This window comes from Gorilla gorilla, chromosome 1 (assembly GCF_029281585.2).
Source record: "Gorilla gorilla gorilla isolate KB3781 chromosome 1, NHGRI_mGorGor1-v2.1_pri, whole genome shotgun sequence".
Lineage (NCBI taxonomy): Eukaryota > Metazoa > Chordata > Mammalia > Primates > Hominidae > Gorilla > Gorilla gorilla.
Genome location: NC_073224.2, coordinates 167129112 through 167148439, shown reverse-complemented (window position 1 = coordinate 167148439; position 19328 = coordinate 167129112). Strand labels below are relative to the sequence as shown.

At 36.3% G+C, this 19328-nt stretch overlaps 1 protein-coding gene across 1 annotated transcript; it reads left to right on the top strand.

The window, feature by feature from the left end:
* The first annotated feature begins 14283 nt into the window (after positions 1 to 14283).
* On the top strand, positions 14284 to 15034 carry LOC101134038 (large ribosomal subunit protein uL16-like). The gene has a single exon (XM_019019836.4). It carries the CDS (start codon positions 14322 to 14324, stop codon positions 14964 to 14966), a length of 645 nt encoding a protein of 214 aa, XP_018875381.3. The 5' UTR covers positions 14284 to 14321; the 3' UTR covers positions 14967 to 15034.
* The last annotated feature ends 4294 nt before the right edge of the window (positions 15035 to 19328 follow it).

Here is a 19328-nt window from a genome sequence, read left to right as displayed (position 1 = left end):
GATCTTGGACTTCCAAGCCTCCAGAATTAAGAAATAAATTTCTTTTCTTTTTAAATGATTCAAATTATGTGGTCTGTAGTATTCTGTTATAGCTACACAAAACAGCCTAAAACCTAGTCTTAACACTGTGCCGCCCTGCCTAACAAAGCTTAAAAGCAACATTTGAAAAGAATAAATGGTTTCTAAATAAATAAAACGCATCTTTGAATGAAGCTCTAGAATAATTATAGAAGTACCAAAATATAATTTATAGAAGTACCAAAATATCCAGCACAGAAAAAGGTAAAATTCACAATATCTGGTATCCAATCAAAATTCCAAAGTATGCAAAAAAGCAGAATATAGAATGAGTTGAAAATCAGCATTTGAAACTCACCTAGACCTGAAGTGGATGTTAGAATTAGAAAATAAAGTTGTTAAAACAGTTGGTGCATTCAATTACATGTAGTCAAACAGTAAGTAGAGAAATGGAATATGTAAAAATGATACAAATTGTACTTCCAGGAATGAAAACTGAAATGTCTGAGATCAAAAATATACTGGATGGAATTAATGGAACATAAGACAATACAGAAAAAAGAACAATTAAAGACATAGCAATAGAAATCATATAAAAGTAAATACAGGAGAAAAGAACAATAAAAACTTTAAATGGTAAAGACCACTTTTCCAAATTTGATGAGAATTATAAACCTACGTATACAATAAATCCCAAGCACACACACACAAAGAAATAAACTACACCAAGGTACATTACAATTAAATTACTCAAAACTATGGATAAAGAAAATATCTTAAGCATCCAGAGACAAGGGACACATTATGAACACAGGGAAAACAGTCAGAGTTAGATTACCAGCACATTTTTTTTCTGGAAACAAGGCAACTTTAATGTATTGAAAAATAAAAATTAACAACCTAGGCTTTTAAGCTGAGGAAAATATCTTGCAAAATTAAAGGTAAAGTAAAAACTTTTAAAGATAATTCATCACTAACAGACTTGCATGACAAGAAATGCTAACAGAAATCTTTCAAGTGGAAGGAAAATGACACCAAATGAAAATGTGAATCTACTCTCAAAAATAAAGAGCAACTGAAATGGCAATTACATCAGTAAATATACCAGGCTTTTTTATATATAACCTTTCCTACAAAACACTGATAGTTTAAAAAGATAATAATGATGATACAGTGTGGAGTTTCAAATATGTTGAAGTATAATTGCGTATCTTATAAAAACTGGAAGAAAATAAAAATAAGTAAACTATTGTTAAGTATTCTACATTATGTAAAGTTGTATAATAGCACTTGAAGCTAGGTGGTGATAAGTTAAAGATGTATATTATAAAGCATGAAACAACTACTTAAATTATAAAATGAGTTTTAACAAATAAGCAAAAAGTCAAATGAAGTAAACTTAAAATTCAATTCCAAAGAAAGCAGAAAAAGAGGAAAAGGGGAACAAAGAATAGAAGGCACATATATAAAACAAAGAGCCAGATAGATTTAAACATAACCAAATACAGATAATTATATTAAATGTAAATGTTCTAAACACCTTAATTAAAAGGGAATTCAAAGTTTAAATATAAATACAAAACTAAATTGAAAGTAAATGAATGAAAAAAGAAATATCATGTTTATACTAATCAAAAGAAAGCTAGAATGCCTTTACTAATATTAAGAAGATTAGATTTCAGAGCAGTAAATACTGCCTAGTGTGTGGTAGGCAAAATAATGCCCCTGTCCACAATGTGTTTATAACCTAATAGTAGAACATTGTGAAAATGTTTTCTCACATGGTAAAAGAGACTTTGTAGATGTGATTAAGTTAATGACCTTGAGATGGAGAGATTATACTGGCTAATCTGGGTATGTCAAATGTGTCGTTAAAGACAGAGAACTTATCTAGCTGTAGCAAGAAAACTTATCTAGCTGTAGCAAGAGGGAAAAGTCACTATGGAAGAATGGCAAGAGAGATGAAATGTTGCTGACTTTGAAAATGGTGGAAGATGGCCATAGCCAAGGAATGTGGCTTGCCTCTAGAAGTTGGATAAGGAACGGAAACAGATTCCCCCCTGGAGCCACTAGAAAGAGAGTCCTACCACCTTAATTTTAGCACAGGGAGGTATAGGTCAGATTTCTGAAACAGATTAAAAAAATTGGGGTTGCATTAAGCCAATAAGTATTTTGCTAATTTGTTAAAACGGTCATACAAAACTAATGTAATGAATAAAGAAGGTCATTTTATAAAGCTAAAGGGTTACTTCATCAAGAAGAATAACAATCCTACACATGAATGCCCCTAACAGAGTTTCAAAATATGTGAAGCTGAAACTGATAGAAGTACAAGAAACTGACCTATCCTATGATACAGTTGGTGATTTCAACATTTCTGTCTCAAAAAATCGATAGAATAAACCCCAAATCAGAAAAAAATAGAAAATTTAAACAACAGTTTCCACAATCTCGACCTAATTAGCATCACAGAATACTATTCCCAGCATGAGAAAACACATTCATTACAAGTGTACACAAATTATTTTCCAAAATAGACCATACTCTGGGTCATAAAATGTCAACAAAAAAGATTACAGTGATATAAAATTGATTTAAATCCATGGCAAATTTAAATTAAAAATAAAAAAAGAGGATAATTTTTCAAATGTCCATAATACCTGAAAACCAAACACACTTCTAAATAACACATGGGTCAAAGAAAAACTCAAAAGGGATGTCAGAAAATATTTTTAACTAAATGAAAGCAAAAAAAATAACATAAAAGAATTTGTGAGCGGCAGGTAGCACAGTACATAAGGGTAGAGTTATAGCACTAAATATCAATATTAGAAAGAGATTTAAGTCAGTGACCTTGCCTTTCATCCTAAGAAACTAAGACAATAAGAGTAGCCAAAACCCAAAATAAGCAGGAAAAAAAAGATCAAAACAAGCATCTGAGAAGTAGGAAACAGAGGAAAATTAAGAAAAACTAATAAAATTAAGAGCTAGTTATTTGAGAAGTGCAATAAAATTGATAAATTTTTAGTCAGACTGATCAGGAAGAAAGAAAGGACACCAATTCTTAATATCAGGAAGAAGAGTAGTATCATTAAACAAATTCTACAAATATTAAATGGAGTATAAGGGAATGTTATACAACTTTATTTCGACAAGTTAGATAAAATTGATTAATTCTTTGAATGACACAAACTAGCAAAATTATTCAAGAAGAAATACATAAACTTAATAGCTCAATCTTCAAAATAATTTGAATTTATAGTTAAAAACCTACTCACAAAAAATTTCTAGATTCAGATGTGTTCACTGCTGATTTGTACCAAAAATGTATAAAATAAATAATATCAATTCTATTCAATCTCTTCCAGAAGCTAAAAGAGGAAGAAACACTTTCAATATATTCCATGAAGTCAATATTACCATGATTACAAAACCAGACAACCATTGCAAGAAAACCCCAGACAAATATCCTTTATGAGCATAGGTGCAAATATTCTAAACAAAATGGTATATAATTTAATTTGCTAATTTATGAATAGTATATAATGATCCAGTGTAATACAAGGCTTATTTAACATTCCAAAATCAATTAATTTAATTTATGATAAAAGTCAATCCATTTCTGTGGCTGATGTCCTTCATTCTCAATGAATCTCAACCATATAGTAAACTGTCTCAAAATTTAGGAAACTGGTAAGATTAAATTGCCCTAAATATACCGGAATGAACAGTTTTATTTAATTACTATATTTTTCTTTATTATTCATCATTGTTCAAGAGTCATACCTGACTAAAAAGTGCAGAAGAGTAGTTGGCCAAATGCGTAAATGTCCTGGGCATAGATCTGTGAATACATAATATATCCTTGACACTTACTAGAAATAAAGACCATTATCATCTGAAGTCTTAGTCAACAGTTTCTCCCAACGCTCTTGATCTGTATGTGAGAGACCTCAGACTGAATTAGATTAAGTGATTTAACCTCATATGTTTCCTGTTAATAATCTTTCCCTGTTTGCCAAAGAACCAGCCTCCAATCAACTCATGTAGAACTTTATTACTCTCTAGAACTTTATTCTCCTTGCTTCTATCAACATCTCTTACACCTATCTAGCCAAACTGCAGCCATTATAAATCCAACTGTTCTGCCTCATCTACTATTTATTGTTATCATCCTTGGCTATTTCAACATCTATGGTGACATAGCATATGAGTCATCCCTTCCCTGCCCCCTCAGATTTTTGAAATACTTAACATCAGTGACTTTTTCTCTACTCCACTCCTGCATGCACTCCCGTGCTCGCTTCTTACTTTTATCATAAAAATGGCAGTCTGTTAAATCTACATTTTCAGCATTCTACTCTACTTGTAATCACCAAATTATTTTATTATCACTCATTTACTCAAATAGTCTCACTCCAACATTTTTTCAAGACCTACAGTCCATTTATGATTTTCACTCATGTCTTCTCCTCTGCCTTACCCATTTAGAATTAATAATTCAGCTCTATAATCACACATTTGCAAATCTCTTAAATTCACAGCTCCCTTCTCCTTGTCATATTCACCTGGAAGCATCAAGTCTAAATTAATTCTAAGTATTAGTTTAGTCTGCACCTGTATCTGAGATGCTGAATGAATAATACAATCATCTTGACTTGTGTCATTTAAAACGTATAATCCTAGGCAATACCACTCAGGACATAGGCATGGGCAAGGACTTCATGTCTAAAACACCAAAAGCAATGGCAACAAAAGACAAAATTGACAAATAGGATCTAATAAACTAAAGAGCTTCTGCACAGCAAAGGAAACTACCATCAGAGTGAACAGGCAACCTACAGAGTGGGAGAAAATTTTTGCAACCTACTTATCTGACAAAGGGCTAACATCCAGAATCTACAATGAACTCAAACAAATTTACAAGAAAAAAACAAACAACCCCATCAAAAAGTGGGTGAAGGACATGAACAGACACTTCTCAAAAGAAGACATTTATGCAGCCAAAAAACACATGAAAAAATGCTCACCATCACTGGCCATCAGAGAAATGCAAATCAAAACCACAATGAGATATCATCTCACACCAGTCAGAATGGTGATCATTAAAAAGTCAGGAAACAAAAGGTGCTGGAGAGGATGTGGAGAAATAGGAACACTTTTACACTGTTGCTGGGACTGTAAACTAGTTCACCCATTGTGGAAGTCAGTGTGGCAATTCCTCAGGGATCTAAAACTAGAAATACCATTTGACCCAGCCATCCCATTACTGGGTATATACCCAAAAGACTATAAATCATGATGCTATAAAGACATATGCACACATATGTTTATTGTGGCACTATTCACAATAGCAAAGACTTGGAACCAACCCAAATGTCCAACAATGATAGACTGAATTAAGAAAATGTGGCACATATACACCATGGAATACCATGCAGCCGTAAAAAATGATGAGTTCATGTCCTTTGTAGGGACATGGACGAAGCTGGAAACCATCATTCTCAGCAAACTATCTCAAGGACAAAAAACCAAACACCGCATGTTCTCACTCATAGCTGGGAATTGAACAATGAGAACACATGGACACGGGAAGGGGAACATCACACACCAGGGCCTGTTGTGGGGTGGGGGGAGGGGGGAGGGATAGCATTAGGAGATATACCTAATGCTAAATGACGAGTTAATGGGTGCAGCACACCAACATGGCACATGTATACATATGTAACAAACCTGCACGTTGTGCACATGTACCCTAAAACTTAAAGTACAATAATAATAAAATAAAATAAATGTGTCATACAAAGCCATCAATGGGCATTCAATATTGAACAACATCATGCTACATTTTTCTCATCAAATTTAATTTTCCAATGACAGACATTCACACACACTCTTTCTTTTCTTTACAAAATATGATCACCCAGCTCCCTCTTCAGAAAATGAACTCTCATTTTCCTTTATAGTTTCACCTTTTAATCATTAATAATAACAATTATTACTGTTTCTCTCTTTTTCTTTTTTTGCTTTTCTCCTAATCATGTCATTAACCAGCCCAAACACTCAGTGACTTTCCAGTGCAATTAGAATAACACACGAACTTCTTACTGTGCCTTATGGGAGTTTATATGATCTGGCTCCTCCCTAACGTCTGACCTATTTCTTCCAATCTCTCCAAGATTTACTACACTCTAGTTGCTTTTATTTTTAATGCTTATTGCTTTCACTTGATTATTTTCAAAACAATAGATTTCCTAGAATCTTCCACAAGTGTCCATTTCTTCCAGTATCATTTACAGACTCACACATTAAAAAAATTTGCATATTTTCTATTCACCTGATAATTATTTTATTGATATTCCCATTGCCTCTTCTTTAGTTAGTGTGTGCCTCTCCACATTTCTGAGTCCTTTTGACTCATTGACACATTCATGGTATTCTTTGATAGCTTCTTTGCTTCTGATTTGACAAGATGTTCAGGTGTGTGCAGCCCCAGCCAGGGGAACATACATTTATTTAGAGAGGTTTGGTTCCTTTTAGCAGAAAAATATGGTAGAAACTACATTTGTTTGCTAAGAGTGCTTATTGGTACTGTGGTAATAAATATTTCTTTGCCTTTTCATGAAAGCATCTTTCTGACACTCAAACAAACCAAGCTTTTTCTACGTGAGAGCTGTTGTATTTGTGTTTTCTTTGTCTGGAATGCACTTTCCTAAGTACTTTGTAGAAGAAGCTCCTTGTTATCACTCAGGCTTACCTCAAAAATGACACATCCTCAGAGAGGGTCTCCTAATTACCCAATCAAAAGTACATCCTCTCTTGCGTATTTTTTTTTATCCCATTTCCCAATTTTATTTTTTAAAATCTGTGAAATATTGTATTTACTGTGCATTTTTTTCCTCTTGTTTCCCTCCTACCTAGTTTAGTGTTGCATCCCCATCATTTATGATATTACCAGAACATAATGGTCTTCTGTAAATTTTATTAAATGGATAACTTAGATAAGAAGAACACTAGTGGTTGCAACGGATTTGAGAGTAGGAAGAAGAAGAAGGATAAACAGGTGAAACACAGGTACTTTTAAGGCAGTAAAGCTATTCTGTATGATATTGTAAAAAAGGATACATGACATTATACATCTAGAAAAACCCATAGAATGTACAACACAAGGAGTGAACCTAATGAAAATCCGCGGATCAGCAGATTCCCTCCTGAGCCTACACCACCAGAACCCTGGGTTTCAAGCACAAAACTGGGTGGCTGTTTGGGCAGGCACTGAGCTGCAAGAGTTTTTTCATACTCCAGTGGTGCCTGGAACTCCAGTGAGACAGGAGAACCTTCCACTCCCCTGGAAAGGAGGCTGAAGCCAGGGAGCCTAGTGATCTTGCTCAGCGGGTCCCACTCCCATGGATCCCAGCAAGCTAAGAACCACTGGCTTGAAATTCTCACTGCCAGCACAGCAGTCTGGAGTCAGTCTGGGACAATTGAGTTTGGTGGGGGAGGGGCAACTGCCTTTACTGTGGCTATAGTAGGCAGTTTTCCCCTGATAGCACTAAGGAGACTGGGAGGTTTGTACTGGGAGGAATTCACCACAGTGCAGCAAAACAGCTATGGCCAGGCTGCTTCTCTAGATTCCTTCTCACTGGGCAGGGCATCTCGGCAGCAAATCCAGCAGCTCCAGTCAGGGGCTTCCAGACCAAACTCTCCTCTCCCAGGAACAGAGCACCTGGGGGAGAGGTGGCTGTGGTCTCAGGTTCAGCAGACTTAATCTTTCCTGCCTGCAGGCTCTGAAGAGAGTGGGTGATCCTGACAAGGGGGATTCTCCCAGCACAATACACCAGCTCTGCCAAGGGACAGACTGCCTCCTCAAGCAGGTCCCTGACCCCTAGGCATTCTGACTGGCAGAGACCTCCCAGCAGGGCCGACAGACACCTCATACAGGAAAGCTCTGGCTGTCATCAGGCCAGTGCCCCTGGGAAGAAGCTTCCTGAGGAAGGAGCTGGCAGCAATCTTTGCTATTCTGCAGCCTCCACTGGTGACACCCAGGCAAACAGGGTCTGGAGTGGACCTTTGGCAAACTGCAGCAGGCTTGCAGAAGAGAGTCATGACTGTTAGAAGAAAAACTAACAACAGAAAGCAACAACAACATCAACAAAAAAGACCACCCTCCCCTCTACAAAAACCATGTCCAAAGGTCATCAGCCTCAAAGATCAAAGGTAGATAAATCCATGAAGATGAGGAAAAACCAGCACAAAAATGCTGAAAATACCAAAAGCCAGAATGCGTCTTCTCCTCCAAATGATTGCAACACCCTCTCCAGCAAGGGTGCAAAACTGAACAGAGAACGAGATGAATGGATTGACAGAAGTAGGCTTGAGAAGATGGGTAGTAACAAAGTACGCTGAGCTAAAGGATCATGTTCTAACCCAATGCAAACAAGCTAAGAACCTTGATGAAAGGTTAGAGGAGCTGCTAACTAGAATAACCAGTTTAGAGAGGGACATAAATGACCTGATGGAGCTGAAAATCACAGCACAAGAACTTTGTGAATCATATACAAGTATCAAGAGCTGAATCAATCAAGTAGAAGAAAGGATATCAGAGTCTGAAGACCATCTTGCTGAAATAAGGCATGTAGACAAGATTAGAGAAAAAAGAATGAAAAGGAATGAACAAAACCTTCCAGAACTATTGGACTATGTATAAAGACCAAACCTACAATTCATTGGAGTATCTGAAAGAGATGGGGAGAATGGAATCAAGTTGGAAAACACACTTCAGGATATTATCCAGGAAAAAAAATCCCCAACCTAGCAAGACAGGCCAACATTCAAATTCAGGAAATACAGAGAACACCACTAAGATACTGCATGATAACAGCAACCCCAAGACACATAAATCATCAGATTCTCCAAGGTTGAAATGAAGGAAGAAACTTTAAGGGCGACCAGAGAGAAAGATAAGGTCACTTACAAAGGGAAGCCCATCAGGCTAATAGCAGATCTCACAGCAGAAACCCTACAAGCCAGAAGAGACTGGAGGCCAATATTCAATATTCTTAAAGAAAAGAGTTTTCAACCCAGAATTTCATATCCAGCCAAACTAAGCTTCATAAGTGAAGGAGAAATAAAATTCTTTCCAGACAAGCAAATGGTAAGAGATTTCATCACCAACAGGCCTGCCTGCAAGAGCTCCTCAAGGAAGCACTAAATATGGGAAATAAAAACTGGTACCAGCCACACCAAAATGTAATGACCAATGACATTATGAAGAAACTGCATCAAGTAGTGTGCAAAATAACCAGCTAACATCATGATGACAGGATCAAATTTACACATAACAATATTAACTTTAAATGTAAATGGGCTAGATGTGCCAACTAAAAGACAGACTGACAAATTGGATAAAGAGTCAAGACCCATGGGTGTGCTGTATTCAGGAGACCCATCTCACTTGCAAAGACACACATATGCTCAAAATAAAGGGATGCAGGAAAATTTACCAAACATATGGAAAGCAAAAACAAACAAACAAACAAACAAACAAAATAAAACAAAACAAAACAAAAAACAGGGGTTGTAATCCTACTCTCTGATAAAACCAACAAAAATCAAAAAAGACAATGAAGGGCATTATATAATTGGTAAAGGATCAATGCAACAAGAAAAGCTAAGAATCCTAAACATATATGCACCCAATACAGGAGCGCTGAGATTTATAAAACAAGTTCTTAGAGACCTACAAAGAGACTTAGGCACCCACCCAGTAACAGTGGGAGACTTTAACACTCCACTGTCAATATTAGCACAATGAGGCATAAAATTAAAAAGGATATTCAGGACTGAAACTCAGCTCTCGAGCAAGTTGACCTAATAGACATCCACAGAACTCTCCACTCCAAATCAACAGAATATACATTATTTTCAGTGCCATATTCCACTTATTCTAAAATTGACCACATAATTGGAAATAAAAGATTCCTCAGCATATGCAAAAGAATTGAAATAATAACAAACAGTCTCTCAGACCACAGTGCAATCAAATTAGAACTCAGGATTAAGAAACTCACTCAAAACCACACAACTACATGGAAACTGAACAACCTGCTCCTGAATGACTACTGGGTGAATCATAAAATTAAGGCACAAATCAAGAAGCTCTTTGAAGCCAATGAGAACAAAGATACAGCATACCAGAATCTCTGGAACATAGCTAAAGCAGTGTTAAGAGGGGCATTTATAGCAATAAATGCCCACATCAGAAATCTGGAAAGACTTCAAATCTACACACTAGCATCACAATTAAAAGAACTAGAGAAGCAAGAGCAAACATGTCCAAAAGCTAGCAAAGACAAAGAAATAATTAAGATCAGAGCAGAACTGAAGAAGATAGAGACCAAAAATACCTTCAAAAAATCAATAAATCCAGGAGCTGTTTTTTGAAAAAATTAACAAACTAGATAGACTGCTAGCTAGACTAATAAAGAAGAAAAGAGAGAAGAATCAAATAGACACAATAGAAAATGATAAAGGGGATAGCACCACTGACCCAACAGAAATACAAACTACCATCGGAGAATACTATAAACACTTCTATGCAAATTAACCAGAAAATCTAGAAGAAATGGATAAATTCCTGGACACATACACTCTCCCAAGACTAAACCAGGAAGAATCTGAATCCCTGAATAGACCAATAACAAGTTCTGAATTTGAGGCTGTAATTAATAGCCTACCAACCAAAATAAAGCCCAGGACCAGATGGATTCACAGCTGAATTCTACCAGAGATACAAAGAGGAGCTGGTACCATTTCTTCTGAAACTATTCCAAACAATTGAAAAGGAAGGACTCCTCCCTAACTCATGTTATAAGACCAGCATCATCCTGATACCAAAACCTGGCATAGATACCACAAAAAAAGAAAACATTGGGCCAATATCCCTGATGAACATCGATGTAAAAATCTTCAATAAAATACTGGCAAACCAAATCCAGCAGCACATCAAAAAGCTTATCCACCAATATCTGGTTGATGGATATTGGGTTTATGACAAACCCATAGATAATATCATACTGAATGGGCAAAAGCTGGAAGCATTCCCATTGAAAACCAGAACAAGACAAGGATGCCCTCTCTCACCACCCCTATTCAACATAGTATTGGAAGTTCTGGCCAGGGCTATAAGGCAAGAGAAAGAAATAAAGGGTATTTAAATAGGAAGAGAGGAAGTCAAATTGTCTCTGTTTGCAGAAGAGATGATTGTATATTTAGAAAACCCTATCATCTCAGCTCAAAAACTCCTTAAGCTGATTAGCAACTTCATCAAAGTCTCAGGATATATAATTAGTGTGTAAAAGTCACAAGCATTCAAATACATCAACAATAAACGAGCAGAGAGCCAAATCATGAATGAACAATCATTCACAATTGCTACAAAGAGAATAAACTACCTAGAATACAACTAACAAGGGACATGAAGGACCTCTTAAAGGAGAACTGCAAATCACTGCTCAAGGAAATAAGAGAAGACCCACACATAAATGGAAAAACATCCCATGCTCATGGTTAGGAAGAATCAGTATTGTGAAAATGGCTGTACTGCCCAAGTAATTTATAGATTCAATCCTATTCCCATCAAACTACCATTGACATTCTTCACAGAATTAGAAAAATCTACTTTAAATTTCATATGGAACCAAAAGTGAGCCTGTACAGCCAAGACAATCCTAAGCAAAAAGAACAAAGCTGGAGGCATCATGCTACCTGACTTCAAACTATATTACAAGGCTACAGTAACCACAACAGCATGGTACTTGTACTAAAATGGTTATATAGACTAATGAAACAAAAAAGAGACAGCAGAAATAACACCACATATCCTGACAAAAACAGGTAATGAGAAAAGAATTCCCTATTTAATAAGTGGTGCTGGGAATACTGGCTAGTCATATGCAAAAAACTGAAACACAACCCCTTCCTTACACCCTATACAAAAATTAACTCAAGATGTATTAAAGACTTAAAAGTAAAACCCAAAACCATAAAAACTCTAGAGGAAAACCTAGGCAATGGCATTCAGGACATAGGCATGGCAAAGACTTCATTATGAAAACAGCAAAAGCAATTGCAACAAAAGCCAAAATTGACAAATGGGATCTAATTAAACTAAAGAGCTTCTGCACAGCAAAAGAAAACTAGCAACAGAGTGAACAAGAAACCTATAGGATGGGAGAAAAGTTTAGCAACCTACCCATCTGGCAATGGTCTAATATCCAGAATCAACAAGGAACTTAAACAAATTTACAGGAAAAGGAAACAAACGCATCAAAAAGTGGGCAAAGGATATGAACAGACACTTCTCAAAAGAAGACATTTATGCAGCCAATGAACATATGAAAAAAAGCTCAACATCACTGATCATTAGAGAAATGCAAATCAAAACCACAATGAGAGATCATCTCATGCCAGTCAGAATGGTGATTATTAAAAAGTCAGGAAACAACAGATGCTGGTGAAGCTGTGGATAAATAGGAATGCTTTTTCACTGTTGGTGGGAATGTAAATTAATTCAACCATTGTGGAAGACAGTGTGGCAATTCCTCAAGGATCTAGAACCAGAAATACCATTTGACCCAGCAATCCCATTACTGGGTATATACTTATAGGAATATAAATCATTCTACTATAAAGATACATGCACACGTATGTTAATTGTGGAACTATTTACAATAGCAAAGACATGGAACCCACCCAAATGCCCATCAATGATAGACTGGATAAAGAAAATGTGGTACATACAAACTAGGGAATGCTATGCAGCCATAAAAAAGAATGAGATCATGTCCTTTGCAGGGATATGGATGAAACCGAAAGCCATGATCCTCTGCAAACTAACACAGAAACAGAAAACCAAACATCACATGTTCTCACTCATAAGTGGGAGTTGAACCATGAAAACATATGCACAAAGGGAGAGAAACATCACACACCAGGGCCTGTCAGGGGTTGGGGGGCAAGGGGAGGGATAGCATTAGGAGAAATACCTAATGTAGATGATGGGTTAATGTGTGCAACAAACCACATGTATATCTATGTAACAAACCTGCACATTCTGCACATGTATCCCAGAACTTAAAGTAAAATAAAATAAAATAAAAACTACTCACTGGCTAATAATAATATATCAATATTGGCTAGGCAGTTATAACAAATGTACCATGCAATTGCAAGACGGTAATAATACAGGAAACTGAGGGCAAGGAGACAGAGGGAATACTGGGAACTCTTGTGTTTTCTGTTCAAGTTTCTGTAAATCTAAAACTGCTCTAAAATTAAAGCTTATTTACTTAAAAAAATCATACAGCCTTCTAATTCTCAAATCTTGTCTTCTTTTAAACTGCCTTCCACACTTTTTCCAGAGTGTTTTAAAATGCGTATTTTGTCACTCTCTACTTAAAGTCCTCATAACCCTCAAAATAAACACAATTAAATTAAAAACAAGTTGAATTTGACTATGTACTAGATGAAGGGAACACTTTGATAAACAAGCCCACCTATGGGATATGGTTTGGTTCTTGTCCCCACCCAAATCTTATCTCGAAGTGCAATTTCCACATGTTGAGGGAGGGAGTTGGTTGGAAGTGACTGGATCATGGGGAAGGTTTCCCCCATATTATTCTCATGATAGTGAGGGAGTTCTCACCAGGTCTGATGGTTTAAAAGTGGCAGTTTCCCCTGTGCGTGCTCTCTCCTCCCGCCATGTAAGACATACCTTGCTTCCCCTTTTGCCATGATTGTAAGTTTCTTGAGGCCTCCCCAGCCATGTGGAATTGTGAATCAATTAAACCTCTTTTATTTATAAATTACCCATTCTCAGGTAGTATGTTTAAACCAGTGTGAAAACAAACTAATACACTATGTTTTCAGTTTCCAATATTTTTAATTTTCAGGAACACTATAAATCTAGTTTTGGTATCATAGAGCATATTTATTTTGTTTTGCTATTCTTAAATTACTTTCATGATGCTATATGATCTTGGAAAAACAAGTATCTCTAAACTTTAGATGTTTGTCTATTGACTATCCTAAAGTGAGCACATACATATTAACACTTTTAACTTAAAAAAACTTCTGTATGTTATTACTGTGCTATTTACTCATTAATGGTTAATTAATCTTTCATGTGCATAAGTCTTGGTTTCAAACAATTTAGTAGGCTCAGCTAAAGGCATAAAACACATGTCATACTGATATATGTCGCTCTTTCCCTTCGGTGTGCCACTGAAGATCCTGGTGTCGCCATGGGCCGCCGCCCCGCCCGTTGTTACCGGTATTGTAAGAACAAGCCGTACCCAAAGTCTCGCTTCTGCCGAGGTGTCCCTGATGCCAAGATTCGCATTTTTGACCTGGGGCGGAAAAAGGCAAAAGTGGATGAGTTTCCGCTCTGTGGCCACATGGTGTCAGATGAATATGAGCAGCTGTCGTCTGAAGCCCTGGAGGCTGCCCGAATTTGTGCCAATAAGTACATGGTAAAAAGTTGTGGCAAAGATGGCTTCCATATCCGGGTGCGGCTCCACCCCTTCCACGTCATCCGCATCAACAAGATGTTGTCCTGTGCTGGGGCTGACAGGCTCCAAACAGGCATGCGAGGTGCCTTTGGAAACCCCCAGGGCACTGTGGCCAGGGTTCACATTGGCCAAGTTATCATGTCCATCCGCACCAAGCTGCAGAACAAGGAGCATGTGATTGAGGCCCTGCGCAGGGCCAAGTTCAAGTTTCCTGGCCTCCAGAAGATCCACATCTCAAAGAAGTGGGGCTTCACCAAGTTCAATGCTGATGAATTTGAAGACATGGTGGCTGAAAAGCGGCTCATCCCAGATGGCTGTGGGGTCAAGTACATCCCCAATCGTGGCCCTCTGGACAAGTGGCGGGCCCTGCACTCGTGAGGGCTTCCAATGTGCTGCCCCCCCTCTTAATACTCACCAATAAATTCTACTTCCTGTCCAAAAAAAAACCACATATCATACTGATATATGTCAACTTGTCCCTCCTCCCAATAGTCCCCAAACACGTTTGAACTTTTAGTTAATATCATTTTCCTTTGAATTTTTATTTTTAGACAGTTGAGTAGTTGTGATACAATGTTGAACAAATACAGATTTCTTCCCTCTCTGTATTTGTGGAGCTTACCCTCTTGGGCAGGTCAGGACATAAACATTAAGTAAAAGTAGCCATATTTTAAAATTGAATCTATGATAGGGCTCTGAAAAAGACATGAATATTGCTAAGGGATTGTATGATAGGCTGATTTTAACTGAGGATTTTGTCCAAGAAAACATTCTCATGGCAAAGACAAACATAAATACAAGGAGGAATAGGCATAAGCTAAATAATACAAGAAGGCAAAAGATTTCAAGAGAGAGGAAATTCAATTTGCAAAGCTCTGTGTCACAGGAGCAATTGAGCTCAGTAGGGGGCCCTGAAAGTTGACACTGTGGCTGGGACAGAATGAACCCCAGGGCATGATGTGTCATGAGGTTAAAGATTTGAACAGGAAATAGGCTGGACAGGTCTTCTGTTCATACTGAGAAATTTGTCCTTTACATTTTTTTAAAATGTAAGGGTTTTGTTTCCTAGAAATAATGAGAAACACTGAAGCTATTTTAGCAAAGGAGGGCCATATGAAAATCTGTGCTTTATACATCATAGTAACAATAGATAATAACAATATATTTCATAATTGAAAATTGCTAACAAAATAGATTTTAAGTATTCTCAGCACATACAAGAAAATGGTAAATGTTTGAGATAATGCATATGTTAAATAGTTTGATGATATGACTTGGATCTGTGTCCCCATACAAATCTCATGTTAAACTGTAATCCCCAATGTTGGAGGTGGGGCCTGGTGGAAGGTGATGGGATCATGGGGACAGCTTTCTCATGAATGACTTAGCACAATCTACTTGGTGCTGTTCTTGTGATAGTGAATGAGTTCTCCTGAGATCTGGTCGTTTAAAAGTGTGTGGCATCACCCCCTCTGTCTCTTGTTCCACATCTGGCCATGTGATGTGCCTGCTCTTCCTTGCCTTCTGCCATAATTGTAAGTTTCCAGAGGTCTCCCCAGAAGCCAAGCATATGCTGTAACCATGTTCCCTGTACATCCTGAAGAACTGTGAACCAATTAAACCTCTTTTTTTTTTTTTACAAATTACCCAGTCTCAGGTATTTCTTTATAGAAATGCCAGAATGGCCTAGTACACTTGACTTTGTTATTCCACAATGCCTATGTATCAAAACATCATATTGTACACCATAAATATACATATATACATATATATGTGTGTGTGTGTATAACTTATCAATTACAGTAAATTTAAAAAATCTGTTTTTATAAAATCACTCTCGTTGTAATTTGAAAAATAATTTCAAGAGAGGAGCATGAGAAACTTGAGGACACTAGTACACTAATTCAAACATGAAGTTGGTAGAAGAACCTTGATTTTTCTTAACTCACTCTACTCAATATTGAAATCTTTTAGAAAGTGACCCAGGCAATTCATCCTTAATGGTATTCTCTTTGTCATTAGAAGATGATGGGAATAGTTTACCATAAGGAGAATTGCTTCTTACTGTATGGCATATCTCTTTTATTATTCTAATTCATAACAGATAGTGCAGTCATGTGACAAATATCTTGTTAGTGACAAAAACAAGTTATGATCAGATGAATTCTCATATCTCATCTGCTTTTTCTTGTGTATTTGAATATGCCTCACTTTGTTTCATAATGAGCTCTCATAGAGTTCTCCTGTGTATTGTTGCTTCTATCATGGCTATATTTAAAAAGAATATTTGGAAGGAATATCTACAGATTGCATATCCAAAAGAGACAAAAATTACAATAGTAAGCAGACACTGATAAAGTCAAGGACAGTAACATATTTAAGACTGATTGCAAAACGTATCCAAGAAAATGTAATCTATAGAAATGATTCTGAGGGCAGGAAAAGGAGAATGGTGGCTTTACCACGCTTTTGCTGGTGGTAAGAAAGTTTCTTAAATTATGTGGGCAGGGTACAATATATTTGGATTTTTTCTGTAATGTACAAAATTCTTGCTTGGGAAAATTTATTAAAATTGCATCTTCCTGTAAGTGAATATTTAAACTATGATTCATTATAGCAGTATTTCTTATTTTTTTATTCTGTTCCTTTATCTGCAATTTTAATCGATGATTATTCTTTCTTCATTTTTGCTTTGTTTTAACTTTCTTTTTACAGTTTTATTTAGAGAAGGCTTTCTCTACATATAAATGATAAGTTATATGTTGTCCTTGGGAAAATGTATACTCTAGGTTTCCCCTCTCACTGCCCACCACATTTGCCCAGGGCATTCATTCATTCACTCATTTTGGTTTTGTCTTGACCCTTAAGGTTTGGTGTTTAATGTCAGAGGTTTTCAGTCCTTGTTTGGAGGCATCATATGATTAAATTTTTGATTTATTGTTTTGTATATATTACGAATTATTTTGTTAAACCTGAATCCATTAGAAGAGAGTTTGCTTTAACATTCTGAAACCAAATTTATCTTCAATAGTGTCATATCGTTTTTCTCTGTAGTTTAAATGTTAATGGTCAAATAAAAAAGTGCCATCATCTGGTATACAGATTTAACTTAATTCCATTAATTTAATGAGTATCTTAGTCAATATGGGCTGTTATAACAAAATACTATAGACTACATGGCTTAAAAACAACAGAAATTTATTTCTCATAGTTTTGGAGGCTGGATGTCAGATATTAGGGTGCGAGCATGGTTGGATTCTGGTGAGGACCAACTTCCAGGATTTAAACTATGGATTTCTCTTTATAGTCTCACATAATGGAAAAATAAGGCCAGAGAGCTCTCTAGTATCTCTCTTTATAAGGACACTAATTCCATTCATGAGATTTCTACCCTCATGACCTAAATTACTTCTCAAAGGACCCACCTACTAATATTGTCATCTTGGGAATTAAGATTTTACCATATAAATTGCGGGGGGTTGGGGGGGAAGAACTCTGTCTACAAAAATGAGGTTTTCTTGCTCTTGAAATATTTTTAAAAAGAAAGAAACTTTAAAAGGTATTTCATTTCATTTTTACATCAAATCCAATTAAGTGTCAGTAAGCACAATATTTCAGTCTAGTTTCTTTTTCTTGTTTAGAGATCAAATATATTTAGGAAATTTATTTCAATACACAAAGTGTCATTACTCTCAGGAATCTATTGATGTCAAATGTGCATGTGTTTCATGGACATAAGGGCATAAATGTCTTCAAACTGGCCACTCGAACTTGATCTCTGATATTTTTGGGTCACTCTTAGAAAATAAAATTTCTTCCAAACTATTCTCATCAAAAAAGAACATTGGGTTTGTAATTATTCTGTATAGTATATTATAACAACAACAATAATAAGGCCTCTAAACCTTGCAAAAATGACATGATTATTACAATAGACACAGAAAAAGCATTTGACAAAATCCGACATCCCTTTATGACAAAACCCTCAGCAAAATCAGTATAGAAGGAACATAACTTAATGTAATAAAAGCCATCTCTGACAAACCCACAAGCAACATAATACTGAATGGTAAAAAGTTGAAAGCATCTCCCCTGAGAACTGAAACAAGACAAGGATGCCCACTCTCACCACTTCTATTCAACGGAGTGCTGGAACTCCTCAGTAAAGAGGAAGCCAAATTCTCGCTCTTTGCTGATGATATGATCATATACCTAGAAAACCCTAAAGACTCCTCTGAAAAGCTCCTAGAACTGATCAATGAATTCATCAACGTTTCAGGATAAAAAAAATCAATGTACATAAGTCAGTAGCTCTGCTATACACCAACAGTGACCAAGCTGAGAATCAAATCAAGAATTCAACCTTTCTTTACAATAGCTGCAAAAAAATACATAATACTTAAGAGTATACCTAACCAAAGAGGTGAAAGATTTTTTACAAGGAAAACTATAAAACACTACTGAAATAAATTATAGACAACACAAACAAATGGAAACAGATCCCATGCTCATGGATGGGTAGAATCAATATTGTGAAAATGACCATACGGCCCAAAGAAATCTGGAAATTCAATGGAATTCCCATCAAAATACCATTATCTTTCTTCACAGAAGTAGAAAAAACATTGTAAAATTTATATGGAACCAAAAAAGGGCCCACATAGCCAAAGCAAGACTAAGCAAAAATAATCAATCTGGAGGCACCACATTACCTGACTACAAAATATTATAAGCTATAGT

What these genes read in the sequence shown, in the direction of transcription:
- LOC101134038 (XM_019019836.4), top strand. Translation starts at nt 14,322, where the DNA reads ATGGGCCGCCGCCCCGCCCGTTGTTACCGGTATTGTAAGAACAAGCCG.